We start from the raw sequence: 16,655 nt of genomic DNA on the forward strand, positions 1-16,655 counted from the left end.
TTTGGGAGGCAGGTGGATCACGAGGTCAGGAGTTCAAGACTAGCCTGGCCAACATGGTGAAATCCCATTTCTACTAAAGATACAAAAAAAAAAAAAAATTAGCTGGGCGCGGTGGCATATGCCTGTAATCCCAGCTACTTGGGACTCTGAGGCAGGAGAATTGCTTGAACCTGGGAGGTGGAGGTTGCACTGAGCCAAGATCGCGTCATTGCACTCTAACATGGGCGACAGGGCGAGACTCTGTCTCAAAAAAAAAAAAAACAAAAAACCACACACGAAAACTTAAACAGAAAAAATGGTACCTAGTTAAGCATCTATATAACTTTGTCTTAATTATCTAGGGACAATTCTTCCCTAGATGAAAAAGGAAAACATATTTATATACACACCTCCTCATAAATCTTAAAATTCAAAGTCACTGCCTAAAAGTGAGATTTTTTATAAGGATTCTATAAAAGACTGAAAAAATGTCATTTTAAAATTTGTTAGGTACGTAACTGTTTATATCACTTCCTCTTCACAAAAGCACACACAAAAAACCCCACAGACCCTGAAGCTACAATAAAAAAATCCTACGTTTTCAGATGGCCATTAAAACTTTTTTTTTAACATTAAAAAACCCACTAATAGTACTTAAGGTACACAAGAGGTAGAGTTTCTTACTTGGATTTGGCTGCAATAACACTTCAGTTTGTTTCATTATTTTTTCTGTCCATATTTTGGTACATTCAGCTTTGCTAAGGAGGTTCTCTAAGTGAGCATCCAATTCTGTCTTCTCAGCCTGGCCAAGCTTTTCTTCTGTGAACTGTTATTGGTTGTAAAACAAAAATTAAATATACTGCAAATAAATTTTAGGGAACCATATCAATAAGTAAAAAGCAAATTCAAAGCTAAACAATCCTAAACATACAAATAATCATACTCCAGCTTTGTAAGCCACTGCTTATGAATACTTTTTTTGCTCCTATGTAATTTATCCAGACCTCTTTTGTGGATGACCTTACCTTACAGTCATCACATACCCTTAGTTCTGCTAAAATGTATGGTATGAATTCTATAGAAAACCTAAGTGTACTTCTTGGTATATAAAGCGTGTAACTATTTCAACTACCTATTCTAGGTAGACTACGATTAATGGTAAGGAGTAAGAGCTTTGAGTCAGTTGGATCTGAATTCAAATCTTAACTTCGTTGCTTGCTGTGTGACCTGAGCAATGTATTGAATATTTTTTCTTTAGTACCCTCTATTACAAAAGAGAGACAATACATATTTTATAGTGTTTGGGGGATTAAGTATGATTGTGTATGCAAATCACTTTGGTGCCTTGTAATTACTAAGTTTTAAAAGAGCTGTTAATGTTTATTGTAGTTTATGTCTTATTAGCTCTTTAATAACACCTAGTTAGATAGTTTCCCAGAACATACCATAAAACCTGTCATTTAAAAAGCTGCTGAGGATATGTTCCAGCAATTTATTTATAGACTAACTTTTGGAACATATCCTATTCATACTATGAAGACATCTTTTAACCATAAAATGTGGTTAAACATACTCAACAATCACTTTTTATTATTGAATATACTGGTATTTGAGAAAAGGTAGCATTGCCTATACAATAATAAAGAGGTAAAAGGATTCTGTGTAGATCTAGAGCCTTCTGGATACTTTTAATTAAACATTAGAGGTGATGACTCAAGCTGTTTATCATGCATTATTTTCCCCTAGAATATGTGGCTTTCTCCCATCTTAACACAGGTATATCACTAGCACTAATTCTGTGCTCAGTAATGACTCACTTATGGCTGACAAAAGTGTTCACCTTGCCTTTTTCTCCTTTTGTTTCTTAAAAATCTCTTTTGCTACTCTATTTTCTGAGTTTTATTGTTTCTTTCAGTATCTTTCTTCTTGGTTTAATACTTTCAGGTTATTATCAGCACCTTGAGCTGAAGGGTCCTCTAGAATTCTATTCTTAGACTTCTGGTTACAATCTCCACTGAGGCTCCCTCTTTAGGGGCTAGAAATAACAGCTTAAATAGCTTTTGTAAAGCCTTGGGTCTTATTGAGAATGGTCTATAGCCAGCCCCTGACCCAGTGGGTGGAACCAAATATAACAGTTCCAAAGCTACTGCCTATGCCCATAAACTTGCAGTGTAGCTGGAGGATTGGGCACTGAGCAAAAGCAAACCCTGATCCCAAGGTCAGCTGGATAAACTATGCAACCTTATTCTTAGGAGAGAACCCTGTAGTCTTTACAGATCCCTGGAGATTCTAAGCAACAGACCTCCTACTAGACTTTTACGTGTTCAAAGTCTATCACCAATGGCTAGATAAAATAACTCCCAGATACAGCGACCAATAGGAAGGGAAGAAAGGGAATACCTTTCACTCAGGTGAACATCACCTATAAAGAATGATCTAAAAAAAATTCTTTAGCACCTTAAAAATTGAAACTGCATGCATAAATTTCCCTTTAATAAGCAAGTTTATCCACTTGTTTGTTCATTTTGTTTATTCCTTCAACAAATACTTCAACTTACTAAGCACCTACATATGTTCTAGGCACTCTTGTAAATACATGGGTTTCAGCAGCCAACAAAACAGACAAGGTTTCTGTTCTTAGGAAGCTTACATTTTAACAGCAAAGGCAGACAATAGATAAATAAGGATATAAAGACACGAAGACAGTAAAGAGGACCAACATGGTTGGTTTTATTGTTTCTGAATGACATAAAAAATCCAAGTACAGAAAAAGAATTCATTCTTCAGGGAGAGCAGGAGAATCATGGAAGGCTTTAGTGGGGGAGGGATGGGCAACTTGGGCCTAGACAGGGGAGCAAGAGTTTGAGAAGTGTGAGATGGGGGTAGTTAGAGAAACAGTATCTCTGAGTAGGTAACAAACGACCTGTGACTGAATGATATGAACCACGTTAAGATCCAAGGAAAGAGTGTATAGTCCTGATGATTTATCTTCCAGTTGCACAACTTCTTTAAGCTCATTTGCATCATCCTCACACATATTAAATATTAATTTATCTGTAGAAATCCTTAACTTACAGTTAATAACCAATAATAAATTAATAGAAAAATCAACACATCAATAATTTAAAAGCAGTACTTATGGTCAGGAGCAGGGGCCCCCGCCTGTAATCCCAGCACTTTGGGAGCCTGAGGCGGGCAGATCACTTGAGCTCAGGAGTTCTAGACCAGCCTAGGCAACATGGCAAAACCATGTCTCTACAAAAAAATACAAAAAATTAGCCAGGCATGGTGGTGCACACCTGTAGTCCCAGCTGCACTCCACTGCACTCCATTCTGGGTGACAGAGCAAGACCCTATCTCTAATTAATAAGTTAATAATAAAATAAATAAATATAAAATAGTCACTGAATTTATCTGATACAAACTGGGGTTCAGGGCAAGTTTTCTCCTGACAGTATTTCAGAAAAATCAGCAATTAGAAAGTTAATTATTTGGAAAATAAAACATTTCAATCTTCAGATGAAAAGGACTGTTTGCTTAATTATTTAATATTTTCTTTGTGACTCTCATGATACTGCCTCCCAGGTGTCTCATTAAATAAATATTCTTTTAGTGAAAAACAGTATGAAAGTATAACAGAGCAAAGATGGGTATTTGCACGAAGTGATTTATTTGTATGAGTCTGAGGAAGAAAGAAAATATGTAAACTGATAAAGATTCTACAAACATATACAATTAGTAGGTTTTTTCTTCTTCTTTTTTTTAACTATTCTAGTTCAGAAGATATATGGAACCCTTACACATGAGTGAGATAGTCTGATTACAGAAAACCTGTTTGGAAAATAGCAGTACTGTGGGAAGGGTCACATGACAATGTTTCTATGTTTCACATTTCAGCACATTATATATAGTCTTATTTTCTAATATCTTTTTTTAATGTTTTATTTTTTCAACAAGACCATTTACATCTTTCTTATAATTCTGTGTCAAGGCGTAGTGTATGTTCAAAAATTCCATTAACTAAGCTGTGCATTCTACATCAAATACTAGAAAGAATCTTAAAATATAGGTAAGAATAATTGTAGAGATTAATAAATTGAGGCTCAGGGTGATTAAACACTTTGTCCAAGGTGTCAGCGTTGGGATTCAGTGTCACATCTGTTTGAGTCATAGTCTTATCATACTATACTACCCTTCCAGTAAATACTTGCTGATTTCCAAAATTAGTATTTTCTATTCTTATTACTATTATCCAATCATATTCTGTGCTTCCTTTCTCCTATGTCTGTTCACAGCACTCTGGACAGCTTTCTCCTCCAGATCAGCTCTGCTTCCTACAAGATATTCAATAATTACTCACCAAAATTAAAAGTAAATTAAATCCTATCATGAATGAATAAAGCGGAGGAAGACACAAAATAAGGACATTGCTAATTCTATCACATTTTAAAATTGAAATTATAAATTTAAATCTTATTACTTAAATATATAATTGTAAAATACATGATATTCCCCACAATTTTATCATTGTGGAAGCAAAAGGATTTTTCCATAATTAGAAGTACACTATTAAGATAACAAATACAATATTTAATACATTTTCTCTAAAGCATTGTAAATAATGCATCTACTACAGACATTATGAGTTATCTCAACTAAATTAATATTTAAACTACTAATCAAAAATATTTATGGCTTATATATATTTTCTTCTACTGCAAGATGATCAGCATATGATGTGCTTCTTGCCCTCAAGGATTTTATGATCTACTAGAATACTGCCTTGACACAAAACAAAATTACAGTAATGGTACTCTTTTCAGAAGGGCAAAAGACCTATTATTTCTTTTTAAAAAAGATCCTAAGTTACTAAAAAATTGTAAATTAACCCATAAAAATTTTAGTTTGCAACATCTCAAGTTCAAAATCATTACTAATTTTGTAATCTCTTGATAATAGGTATTAATCAGAAACTAGTTGATTTTAAGCATATCTTTTAATGAATAGATGGCAGTATAGTTTAATAATTAAGAACTTCTGTGTAAACAACCTAAAATAAAAGGCAAACTGTAAACAAGTCATCTTCTTAATAAGTTATTAAACTCAATGTTTTCTAAAATATAATTTGATACATAATTTTTTTCATATTTCATTTGTAATACAGCAAAGTGACATAAGAACAGAAAGTTTAATCCCCTCTCTTTTATATATTTTCTCTAAATATTGCTTTGCAGAAAGAATTGTCTTTGAGTTGGCTACATTATACCAGGCACTGTAATCCTTCTTTTACTACAGGATAGGCACATATACCCACATTATTAAATAAGGAGCCTGGATTCCAAACTCTACTTTTAGGGAAAAAAAAAAAAAACAACACTGCAAGTAAAATAGGTGTGATCAAAGACATCTATTTAACACAAACTCTAATCACCAGTATTACTAAAGAGTAATATTCTAAAAGAAATTTAAATTTCTTGGAAAATATGTAACTCAGACTCTGAATAATGTATTAGTAAACTGCAAAGTGGATCTTTCTCCATTGGTTCTCAATTTTGGCTGTTCTTTAGAATTACTTGAGACAGCCTTAGAAAACACTGATGTCTGGTCTGATCCAACCCCTAAGATTCTAATTTAATTGGACTGGGGTGCAGCTCATATATTGGCATTTACAAAGATTCCCCAAGTATTTTAAGTGCAGCCAAGACTGAGAACCGCTGTTCTAAACTCATTCATAATTATTTAAATATGTATCACTTGATTTAGTGCATGTTGCATTACTTTACTTTCTTCTTTTGCCCATTTAGGAATGTCAGCTGTTATTACTGCTACTTCACTGTGCTGGAGTTTTGCTTCAAATACACTATCTGTGTCGAGGTTCTTTCAGTAAGTTGGTCTCCAAAGAACATTAAAGAAATTGACTTAGGTGTTTGAACATTTTAAATATAGTACCAAAGCAACTAGGAGTACATCAATTGGGTGCGGTTAAGACTTTAGGATTAATTTGTAGCTCTGTCATTACTTTAAAAACACTTTCAAGAAAGGCCGGGTGTGGTGGCTCATGCCTGTAATCCCTGCACTTTGGGAGGCCAAGGCAGGTGGATCACCTGAGGTCAGGAGTTCGAGACCAGCCTGGCCAACATGGTGAAACCCCGTCTCTACTAAAAATACAAAATTGAGCTGGGCATGGTGGCATATGCCTGTAATCCCAGCTACTAGGGGGGCTGAGGCAGGAGGATCACTTGAACCTGGTAAGTGGAGGTTGCAGTGAGCCAAGATCATGCCACTGCACTCCAGCCTGGGCAATAAGGTGAGACTCTGTCTCAAAAAAAAAAAAAAAAAAAAGAAGTATTTATAGATTTTCTAATTACCTTACTCATGTAGTACATAAGTGTGAATTTTAACATCAGGTTAACAAACTATCTTCTATCTACTTAACTAAAATAATGCAAATAGCACCAAAGGATATGAAAACAGTTTTAAGTAACACTAAACATGCAAAGTTTTTATGTAACAAGAAAATGTATGGATTTCGAATGTGACATATTTTATTTATTAGAATTTAAGAAACATGGTGAAGTTGTCACAGTGTGAATTCTATAAAAGAAATAGGATTTCAGAAGCGCTTGACAGAGTTATTTGGCCAAGCTGGAACTCCAGCGATGGTCTGACAGGAGCTAGTTAATGGCAACATCATACTCATCTTTACATCCTTAGCTTAGACACACCATGACACTTGCCGAAATAAATGGGAGATCAAGGCCAAGGTTAAAACTATATTTTAAAAACTATATTCCTTAGAAAATAGGTGGTGTTCATGAAATTCACAGCATGACTTTAATAATCAGTTTAGAGGAAGTGTTAGAAAATTTAAAATGAACTCCCTAAGTAATTTGATTTAAAAAATTCTTTTTAGAAAGTCTATGCCCTTATTTTAATGATGGTGAGCAAAGTTTTGCTTCAGTAAGAATTCTGAATTAAAAACACATCTCTTGTTCCTTTATCCACTTGAAAGATTTATCAAATAAAGAGTTATTCACAAAATGGCTATTTACTACAAAGAATATTTATGACAAATTTGAGATTATTACTATGAAGTCTTTGAGGGCAGGAACAGGGTCTCATTCAGCTTTGTATCTTTCAACACCAAGCACCTAGGAGGTACTCAATTTAAATACAGGTTGAATGGTTTATTATTTTATACTGGTATTAGTTAATTTCAAGGTCAGCAAACACAATGTTAGAAAATTCTAATAAAGATACTGTTATTTAACATGCTTATTGTTGCCCTTCAAAGATTAAACTTCACATATGGATAGTAATTTGCCTGGCTAAAATGATATAAAAGTTAAAATGAACCATGTTAGATGTTGTGAGAGGGGAATAAGAAACAGAGTTGATGCCTTAGCACATACAAACTTATTAATGATGTGAAAGAGTAACAGAATTTTAGAGTTCCAAGAGATCTAACACAATAGTTCATTAGAAGAAAAGTGCCACCTATTCATTCGGAATTGAAAATGATTCAGGATTTCACAGCAAGCTCTTGTGGTCTAAGAAGCCTTATTAGCTGAGATGGATTTAAAGCTATATCTTCAAAAAAGTTTCTGTATTTTACTTTTATTTTTTAATTTTTTTTTTACTCTCTCCATTTTGGAGATGAATAAAGTTGTATCTTAAGGAAAGGAAAGAATAAGCAGACAGGACACTTAAGAGGAGTTTAACTATATGAACAAAAGCCTAAAATAAGTACAAGATATTTTGGAAATTAAAAAATAATTTGGAATGCAGTGTTTATATAAGTGAGAGAAAGAACCAGATTGTAAGGGAGTATTTAATGCTCAACTAAGAAGTTTGGACTAAAAAGATGGATTCTAAGAACAAATGGCATTTAAAACTCTAGTAAAATAACAATTAAGCAAGGGTGAATTACCTGATACTTTTGTATTTTACCATCTTGAGGTACTTAAAAACAAGCACCCAAATGGGCTAGTTAAGAATAAACATTCCTACTCATTTATACATTCTAGTTTAACATTCTTTTTAAAGTACCAAGGCTTAAAAACAAATTTTAAAAGGAGGGAAGTGGAACGGTGATGGGACTCATCTATGTGCTTTACTAGTTTGATCTGACCTTTTTTTAAAACAAGAAACATGTTTAATTTTTAACTTAGGAATTTTTAAGTAAAATGGAAAACAATGTATGGCATTGGCCAACCAAAGATTGGCATATTCCTTAGGGTACAATTTGATTTGAATGAAAATTATTATTTATAAACATGAACGTTTAATTCTCTACTATTCTTACTGCTTATAAAGAGATACTGGCATAGCTCTTAAGCTATTCTTAGCATGCAACTTGGTACTTTGGCATTATACTGATGTCAATCCAATTTAATATAGAAACTCAGGGACGAAATAAATACTGAGATGAGAAAGCAGTGTTTTGTTGAAAACCACCACATAGCATTCGAAATTTCACACGTTCTGTTTTAGAAGCATCCTTTTTTTTCTTACAAATTTTATCTTTAAAAAAGTATTGTGGAAAATGTCAAACATACAAAAGTGTAACAGTACAATGAAACCTCATGAACCCATAACCAACCTTCCACAACTATCAACATTCTGTTAATGTTGTTTCAGTGACCTCTGTTTTTTTTTTCTTCTGAAATATTCAAAAGCTAATCTCAACTGGTGTGGTGACTCACGCCTGTAATCCCAGCACTTTGGGAGGCTGAAGGAGGTGGATCACCTGAGGTCAGGAGTTCAAGACCAGCCTGACCAACATGGTGAAAATCCATCTCTATTAAAAATGCAAAATTAGCTTGGCGTGGTGGTGCATGCCTGTAATTCCAGCTACTTGAAAGACGAGATACGAGATTCGCTTGAACTGGGGAGGTAAAGGTTGCAATAAGCCGAGATTGCGCCGTTGCACTCCAGCCTGGGCAACAAGAGCGAAACTCCGTCTCAAAATAAATAAAAAATAAAACACAAAAAAAACCTACAAAAACCAAATCTCGGATATGGTATAAGTTTATCCATAAATATTTCAGTATGTATCTCTAACAGCTGCGGACACATTAAAGGATCCTGTTTCTCCAAAAATTTTTCCCTTAATGAATGGCTCAAGCCAAAACCTTGGAGTCATCCTTGACTCATCTTTCTCTCAGCCAATCCAACAGCCAATACTGGATAATTTGGAACCTTCACTGGATAATTTGGAATCTTCACTGCTACCACTGTAATCTAAGTTACAATCGCCTTTTACCTGTATTATGTCCACAGTTCCTTCATTGGTCTCTTTAATGCCCCTGTAACTTCAGTCTTTGTACTTCTTCCTGCTGCCTGAAATACTTTTATTCCAAAAAAATTAGGTCTGTCTCTTCCTTGAGGTCTCCTGAATTTCATCCTATTAGAAAGACTTGCCCTGACCATCCTATCTATACCACAATACTAATGTTAGAAAATACTAATAAAGATGTTAACAACCACCATCCCTGCCGTTATTCTATTCTTCTGGCCATGATTTTTATCACCACCTGATGTATTTACAAGCTTATCTTCTGCTACAATGTAAGCTTCAGGAGGGCAGACACTTTGCTGATTTTATTCACTGCTGTATCACCAGTGCCCATAGTAGCCGCAAGCAGACATGCAGTAGACACTTAAATATTTAAGACTGAAAAAATTATTTGATGGCTAACAGATTAGCAAAAATTTTAAAACTTTTTCCTAAGGAATTTGAAACAAGGAATTAAAATTCTTTGGGAAGTACACATTTTGAGAGCTTTGCTAGATTTAATTTTTTAAATCGAGTCTATCCACAATTTAAATCAGACTAAATTCTAGTAAATGTGTCCTCTTTAAGGGGTGTGAATTATATGTCTGAAACATATTTAACTGTATTTAAAAGAGTAGTATTATATAGTGTCAAATCCTCATAAGCATCTAGAATTACAGGTAATGAGCACTAGGACAAAAAAAAAACCACAGGCTCTAGTCCTCTATTGCAGTCAATGTTAAAAGTGTACAAGTGTCTCACACATCAGAATTCATTTCAGACCCTCAATCACTCATTCTTCTTGCACCTTGTCTTTGAACTATTAGAAGCTAGTGAATTTAAATCAAAACATTATTTTAACTATAAAGGTTCAATGTCTTTACAATATATCATATTTTAGGGAAGGAAGGGAAGAAAAGGATTAAGGCAGCTAGCTTATTACTCACCATGCAGATTTTAGAACTTAGAAATCAAAAGCTAGAAGGAATTTCCCATCTCTAAAGTGTTACTTGCTTGTTGATATGGAAATGCTCAGATTGTACCAGATGATTTTTAAGGTCTCTCTAGGCCACAACATTCTATTATTCTAGCTATCTTAAATCTGGAATGCTTATCCCGGAAGAAAAAGCAGCTTGGAGTACTAGGTCAGACAGCACCTGGTTATTTACTAGCTGTGTAAGTTTCTTAACCTCAGTAAGGGTGCTTCCTCACATATATAAAAGGGGTTAATAACATCTATCTGGCAAAGTTATGGAAAAGACTGGAGATATGTCAAATGCATTGCGAAGTGCTTCACAGGTTTTTCATAATACAGGCAGCTATCACCTTGCTCTAGCTCTACTATTCTTTTGCCAGGGATAGTGCAATGTAGGATCAACTGTGCCAACAAAATTGGGGCAAAGGCAAGGAAAGTAGTAAAGCCACAGAACAGATTTACATTTCAGCACCAATTTGGTATGCATATTAGAAAATTATTTTTGTTTTCTTTTTACAAAAGAGAAAGTTGTTGCTACCGTGACTATGCCATTAACTTAAACAACAGATTGTTTACAATTCATGTTGTGAAATTTACATCTGTTCACAGATTTACTGAGTTGGCATAATGTGGGTGATGACTGTGGGAAACGGCCCAAGTTCCTTAGTACTGACACTTCCTTGATTGCAGAATATCGAGAGGTGGTCAGCTTCTTCCCTTAAAGTGTATTTGAAACATACTAGTGTGACTATAGCCATAAAAATTTCCCCGCATCTCTCCTTGATCTACAGCCGGTACTTCCCATTTTGAAAAAGAGTGAGAACCCCCCAACCCTAGGTTTCTCGTGGTCTTGGCAAAGCCTCAACGCCAACTGGTGATCTCCATTTCCCCCGCGGGCTGCCAAGCCCAGGACAGTCCTTTCAGGGAGAAAGAGGGCCGGAGGAAACTGTGTTGGCAGCTCTCTGGGTTGAAGGACAGGAAAAGGAAACTCCCTTCTTGGACTCGGAGGGGAGAGTGAGAGACGAAAGGAAAGGGTGGGGGGTTGTGCAGCAATGGCCAATGTCTCGATTACCCCAACGGACTCGTAAGCCTCCGCCAGCCCCGGGGTGGAGCACTGGCGTCGTGGGATTAAAGGCGGACAGTGCAGCCTTAGTGTCGTGCTGGGGTGGGAGGAAGCTCCCGGCCGGCCCCACCCCGCCTCGCTTCCCGTGGAGCGGCGGTTGGGCAGGAGCGGGACAGAAAACCGCCGCCGGGCCCGGGGAGGGGACCAGGCCGCGCCCATCTCCTAGGCCTCTGGCTGCAGCAGGCCCGCTGGGTGGTCGGCGAGGCCAGGGGCGCTGCGTCGGGCTGGGGTCCCCTCCCTCAACCTTCCCTGGCGCCGCCACCCCTTTTCCCCCCAGCACGAGGGTACCTGCACGGCGCGACTGAGGAAGGTGCCTGCGTCGGCCGCCAGCTTCTTCACGTTGAAGTCCATGATGTTCATCCTGGGCGGCAGCCCGGCGGAGCCGGCTGACCTAGCGGCGGCGAGGCGGAGGCGCCGCGGCCGGGCTGGGACGCAGGGCTACAGCGGCGAGGGCAGACGTGGTAGGTGGAGGGAGGCGGCGCCAGCCCCGCCGCCGCAGCTGTCGTTTCCGTGAAAGGGGTGGATGAAGGCGGGGCGAGGGAGGAGAACGAGCGCCCGCGGCGGCGGCGCCAAGGATGGGTCAGTCGGTCCGGAGAGCGGCCGCTAACGTCGACGATGGGCCCCGTGGGCTAGCCGGAGATGGACCGGCAACCCGGCAGTGTGGAGCCGGGCCCCAAGGGGGAAGCGAGCGCGGGCCGCGGGGTGGAGCCTTTCTCGAGGTTATCGCGGGAACAGCGACCCCTTGAGGATTGCGGCGGCGCAGCCCCGGGACGCGCTGGGAGCTCCGCCCGGCTCTTGTGGAGGAAGCGGCGAGGGAGAGCCGCAGGGTCTCGGCGCCTCTGCGTGCTTGCACTTAACCTCCGAGAACCCAGAGCGAACGCGACGCACATTTCTCTTTTTGTTTTAAGAGTAAATATAGGAATTACAGCATAGAATTACAATATCTGGAAATTTGAACTGACAGGTCCCAGTCACAGTATGGCACCGCGCGACACACTTGGTCCCTGAGGCCTGGATGCCGCACAGCGAACGTTTGCGGAATAGCGTTGGATTTACTGTCCCCCACCGAGCCGGTTGCTCATTCATTTAGCATAACTGAATACCTCCTGTGTGCCAGGCACTGAATCGAGTGTCGGAGATACCACGCTGAACAAGACAGTGTCCTGTCCTCAAGCTCCCGGTCGGTTACTTGACAACCTTCCAGGACCTCAACACTACGTGCCTACTGTGTGAAAGCAAAGTGCCAGGTGGAGGACACAAAGATGGCGAGCGACACAGCATAGCCCTTAACAATTAAGCGTGACTAATTTTAATAACAAATGAGAATATGATGTGACATCCGTTCCAAATCCTGTCATTCCAATTAACTTCTTAAGCATGCTTCACGATACAGCCTCTGCTTGAAAGGAATTAAAACAGGTACAAGCATGGAAGGAGACGTTGCTATCATATTTCAAGAATAAGAAAATGCTCTCTCTGTTTTGTGTGGTTGTGCAGCAGGCAATGAAATGAGCTCACATTCAGGCTTCCGTGTTTCACTGAAACCACAGTCACAGATGCAATAGATGTGAAAAGACGAGTGCAGTAAAAGCATTATGAGGACAAGAAGAAAACGTAAATATTTGTGTTGTTTCATTCTTTGTTGTGGTGGCAGAAACAGCCCCCTCTCTAAGGTAACTCCAATATAATGGAATCTCCCAGCTTTGAAATACTCCATGTCTCTAATTTTCCAGAAATATGGAAAAATAAGTTTATAATAAAAAAATCCTATTTCTCATTTATTGTCTATTTTAGGTCTTTATGTGGAAAAGCACTTACCCTCTTCCCAGAGCGCTGTTTTTAAAGTAGGTATATTTGCCGTAACCTATGCTCGTCTCTATAAAAGGATCACACCACCGTGACCCCCATTAAAGAATTTCCCCTTGGCAAGATGGCTGCCTCAGCAGAGCTGTTCTCGCGCTTGCGGAGCGGGCTCCGACTCGGCTCGCTGGGACTGTGCACGAGGTTGGCGACGCCGCCCCTCCGGGCCCCAGATCAGGCCGCAGAGATCGGGAGACGCGGGGGCACTAAGGCACAAGGGCCACAGCAGCAGCCAGGCTCAGAGGGTCCCAGCTATGCCAAAAAAGTTGCGCTCTGGCTTGCTGGGCTGCTTGGAGCTGGTGGGACCGTGAGCGTCGTCTATATCTTTGGAAACAACCCAGTGGACGAAAATGGTGCCAGGATTCCTCATGAGTTCCACAATGATCCAATTCTGGTACAGTAGTTGCGCCGGACATACAAATATTTCAAAGATTATAGACAGATGATCATCAAGCCCACCGGCCCTTGCCTTCTCCCAGACCCACTGCAGGAGCCGTACTACCAGCCACCCTACACGCTCGTTTTGGAGCTCACCGGCGTCCTCTTGCATCCTGAGTGGTCGCTGGCCACTGGCTGGAGGTTTAAGAAGCGCCCAGGCATCGAGACCTTGTTCCAGCAGCTCACCCCTTTATATGAAATTGTCATCTTTACGTCAGAGACTGGCATGACTACGTTTCCACTCATTGATAGCGTGGACCCCCACGGCTTCATCTCCTACCGCCTATTCCGGGAAGCCACAAGATACATGGATGGACACCATGTTAAGGACATTTCATGTCTGAATCGGGACCCAGCTCGAGTAGTTGTGAACTGCAAGAAGGAAGCCTTCCGCCTGCAGCCCTATAATGGCGTCGCCCTGCAGCCCTGGGACGGCAACCCTGATGACCGGGTCTTGTTGGACCTGTCTGCCTTCCTCAAGACTATTGCACTGAACGGTGTGGAGGACGTGCGAAACATACTGGAGCACTACGCCCTGGAGGATGATCCGCTGGCAGCTTTCAAACAGCAGCAAAGCCGGCTAGAGCAGGAGGAGCAGCGGCGCCTGGCCGAGCTCTCCAAGTCCAAGAAGCAGAACCTCTTCCTCGGCTCCCTCACCAGCCGCTTGTGGTCTTGCTCCAAACAGCCCTGAACTCCGGGCCTCCTCAAACTCAGTGCCAGGGTCCAGAGCCCCAGTGCTTCCAGACCAAAACTTGGGCCACCACTGTCCAATAAAGTACATCCCAGACGCCACACCTGCTGTGTCCCGAGAGTCTCCAGATGGGGGCATCAGGATGAGGTCCGGGACTCTCAGGTCACCATCCCACAGTGGCTGATTGGCTGCCAAGCACAGAGTAGGGGCTTTGTTGGATCACAGCGGATTTTTCACCCTGGTCTGGGAATGTAAAAACCCTCGCTGTGTCAAAAAAAAAAAAAAAAATAATAATAATAATAAATTTCCCCTTTAATGGTGGGCACGGTGGTGTACCTGAATCCTCATCCTCAAGTGTTTCCATCTTCCCAGGCTTGGAAAAACAACAATGTTACTTCTTTCTTTTGCACGCTCTGTAGCTGTAATCCTGTTTCCCCATTCTCCATAAAACACTTACCTTATTTTCATATATCCTTATTCTTAGCCTTTGATACCTTTTTTTTTTTTTTGAGACAGTTTTGCTCTGCCACCCAGGCTGGAGTGCAATGGTGTGATCTCAGCTCACTGCAACCTCTGCCTCCTGGGTTCAAAGATTCTCCTGCCTCAGCCTCCCAAGTAGCTGGGATTACAAGCATGCATCACTACGCCCGGCTAGTTTTTTATATCTTTAGTAGAGACAGAGTTTCACCATGTGGGCCAGGCTGGTCTCGAACTGCTGGCCTCAAGTGATCCGCCTGCCTCAGCCTCCCAAAGTGCTGGGATTACAGGTGTGAGCCTCCGCGCCCAGCTGATTCGCTTTCTTTACAGAGAAAGTATAAATCATCACTCTGTTTGGTAGAAGCCTCTTGAATCAAATTTCCTTATTTCCACCTCCTGTTCTCTCCACACTCTTTCCTCCATCATTGCCAAATGTTTCAAAGGAATAGTTGCCTCAGGTGTTCTGAGTAGAGCCACTGATCCCTTAATCTTGGCTGCACATTGGCATCACCTGGAGAGTTTAAGCAACCACTGATGCCTGGATCCAGTCCTAGAGTGCAGACTGGGCACTGGGATGTTTTAGGAGTTCCTCTTGGTGTTTTTAATGAGTGACCAAGGTTGAGAACTAACTTGTCACCCTCTAGAACTTGCTCCATCACTCTCTACCCTTTGCCTACAGATTGATTCTATTTCTCTTACCAGATATGAGTCCCTTAAGGGCAGTGTCCATTTCCTATTTATTTTTATATATTTTATGGTTTGCACTGGAAACATAGTGAATTCCCAAATGATTTAGTAAGTGAAGAAAGTAATCAAATCAAGATGTTTACAGTGCTAAGCTCTTTTGTGACACCATCACCCCCAACCTCCATTTCCAACTACCTATTTATCCATAGATTCAATATTTCCAGTGGCAAGTCTGTTGTAGTTTGCTTTTCCTGAAAATTCTTTTCTTGGGTTTCCTATATTGATAAATTGAATCATACACACCAAATCACCTAAGCCAGAAATCAGAGTCCCCTTTGATTATTTCCTCTTATTTCCCACCACCAATTGATCTATTCTGGCAATTTCTTCTCTGAAACTGTTTCCTATTTCTCATTTTTATCCTCTTTTTAAAAACAATTTTTTTTAACTTGAAACAATTTACAAACTAAGAAAACTGTTGCAAGAATAGTACAAAAACTTCTGTGTACCCTTTGCCTAGAAACCCCACTCAAACTTTGCCAATTATTCCAATGTCTTTACAGCAAAAACATCCCAGCCAAGAAAGATCATGTGCTGCATCCAGTTGGCATGTTGCTCAGTTCTCCTTCAGTCTGGATCAATTCTTCAGGCTTTTCTTGACACTATTCCTTGCCCAGAGTTAGCCACTATTTTTAAATTGGTATGATTAATATCTATTGTTTTTGTACTTTCACTGAATTTGTATGTTATCTATAAAGGGTACTACTATGTTATATTTTTAAACTGCATAAATGGTATCATATAGATAAATCCTTTTGCATTTAGGGGTCTAACACTTATATTTGTATATTTGATGACTTTTATTCTTTGTGGATTGATTCCTTTTGCTTTGTACATTGATTCCTTTTCGTGTTTTTTTTTTTTTTTTATGGCTCATTTTTAGTGATGTAGAAAAAAAATGTTTCTTCTGTCAGAGACCCGTAAGGTTATCACTGGCTAGTGAGCAATTTTTATATGAATTTCTTTCTTGGCTTGGAAGTTCTAAGATCATTCAGATATTATAAATTTGAACCCAGATCAGTGGGAGTACAAACTATGATTCAAATTCTCAAGGGAGATAGATCTGCCTTGTTTTTTTTTTTTTTTT

The 16,655-nt window shown here is 39.6% G+C and overlaps 1 protein-coding gene and 1 pseudogene across 3 annotated transcripts in view; one reads left to right on the forward strand and one right to left on the reverse strand.

Annotated features, from left to right (window-relative positions):
• Positions 1–12,011, reverse strand: part of SH3GLB1 (SH3 domain containing GRB2 like, endophilin B1) — a 44,180-nt gene extending 32,169 nt beyond the window's left edge. The window contains exons 1-2 of one of the 2 annotated variants that reach the window (XM_015143832.3): positions 11,644–11,821; positions 664–805 (exon numbers count right to left, since the gene is read on the reverse strand). In XM_015143832.3, coding sequence (XP_014999318.1) covers positions 664–805; positions 11,644–11,715 — 214 coding nt within the window. In that variant the 5' untranslated portion in view covers positions 11,716–11,821. 2 annotated transcript variants of the gene reach the window in all.
• Positions 11,931–14,451, forward strand: LOC712330 (mitochondrial import inner membrane translocase subunit TIM50 pseudogene; annotated as a pseudogene). Its single transcript, XR_013400772.1, has 2 exons — positions 11,931–13,028; positions 13,150–14,451. The product of XR_013400772.1 is annotated as a mitochondrial import inner membrane translocase subunit TIM50 pseudogene (transcript).
• The last annotated feature ends 2,204 nt before the right edge of the window (positions 14,452–16,655 follow it).

This window comes from Macaca mulatta, chromosome 1 (genome assembly GCF_049350105.2).
Source record: "Macaca mulatta isolate MMU2019108-1 chromosome 1, T2T-MMU8v2.0, whole genome shotgun sequence".
In the NCBI taxonomy this organism is placed as follows: Eukaryota; Metazoa; Chordata; class Mammalia; order Primates; family Cercopithecidae; genus Macaca; species Macaca mulatta.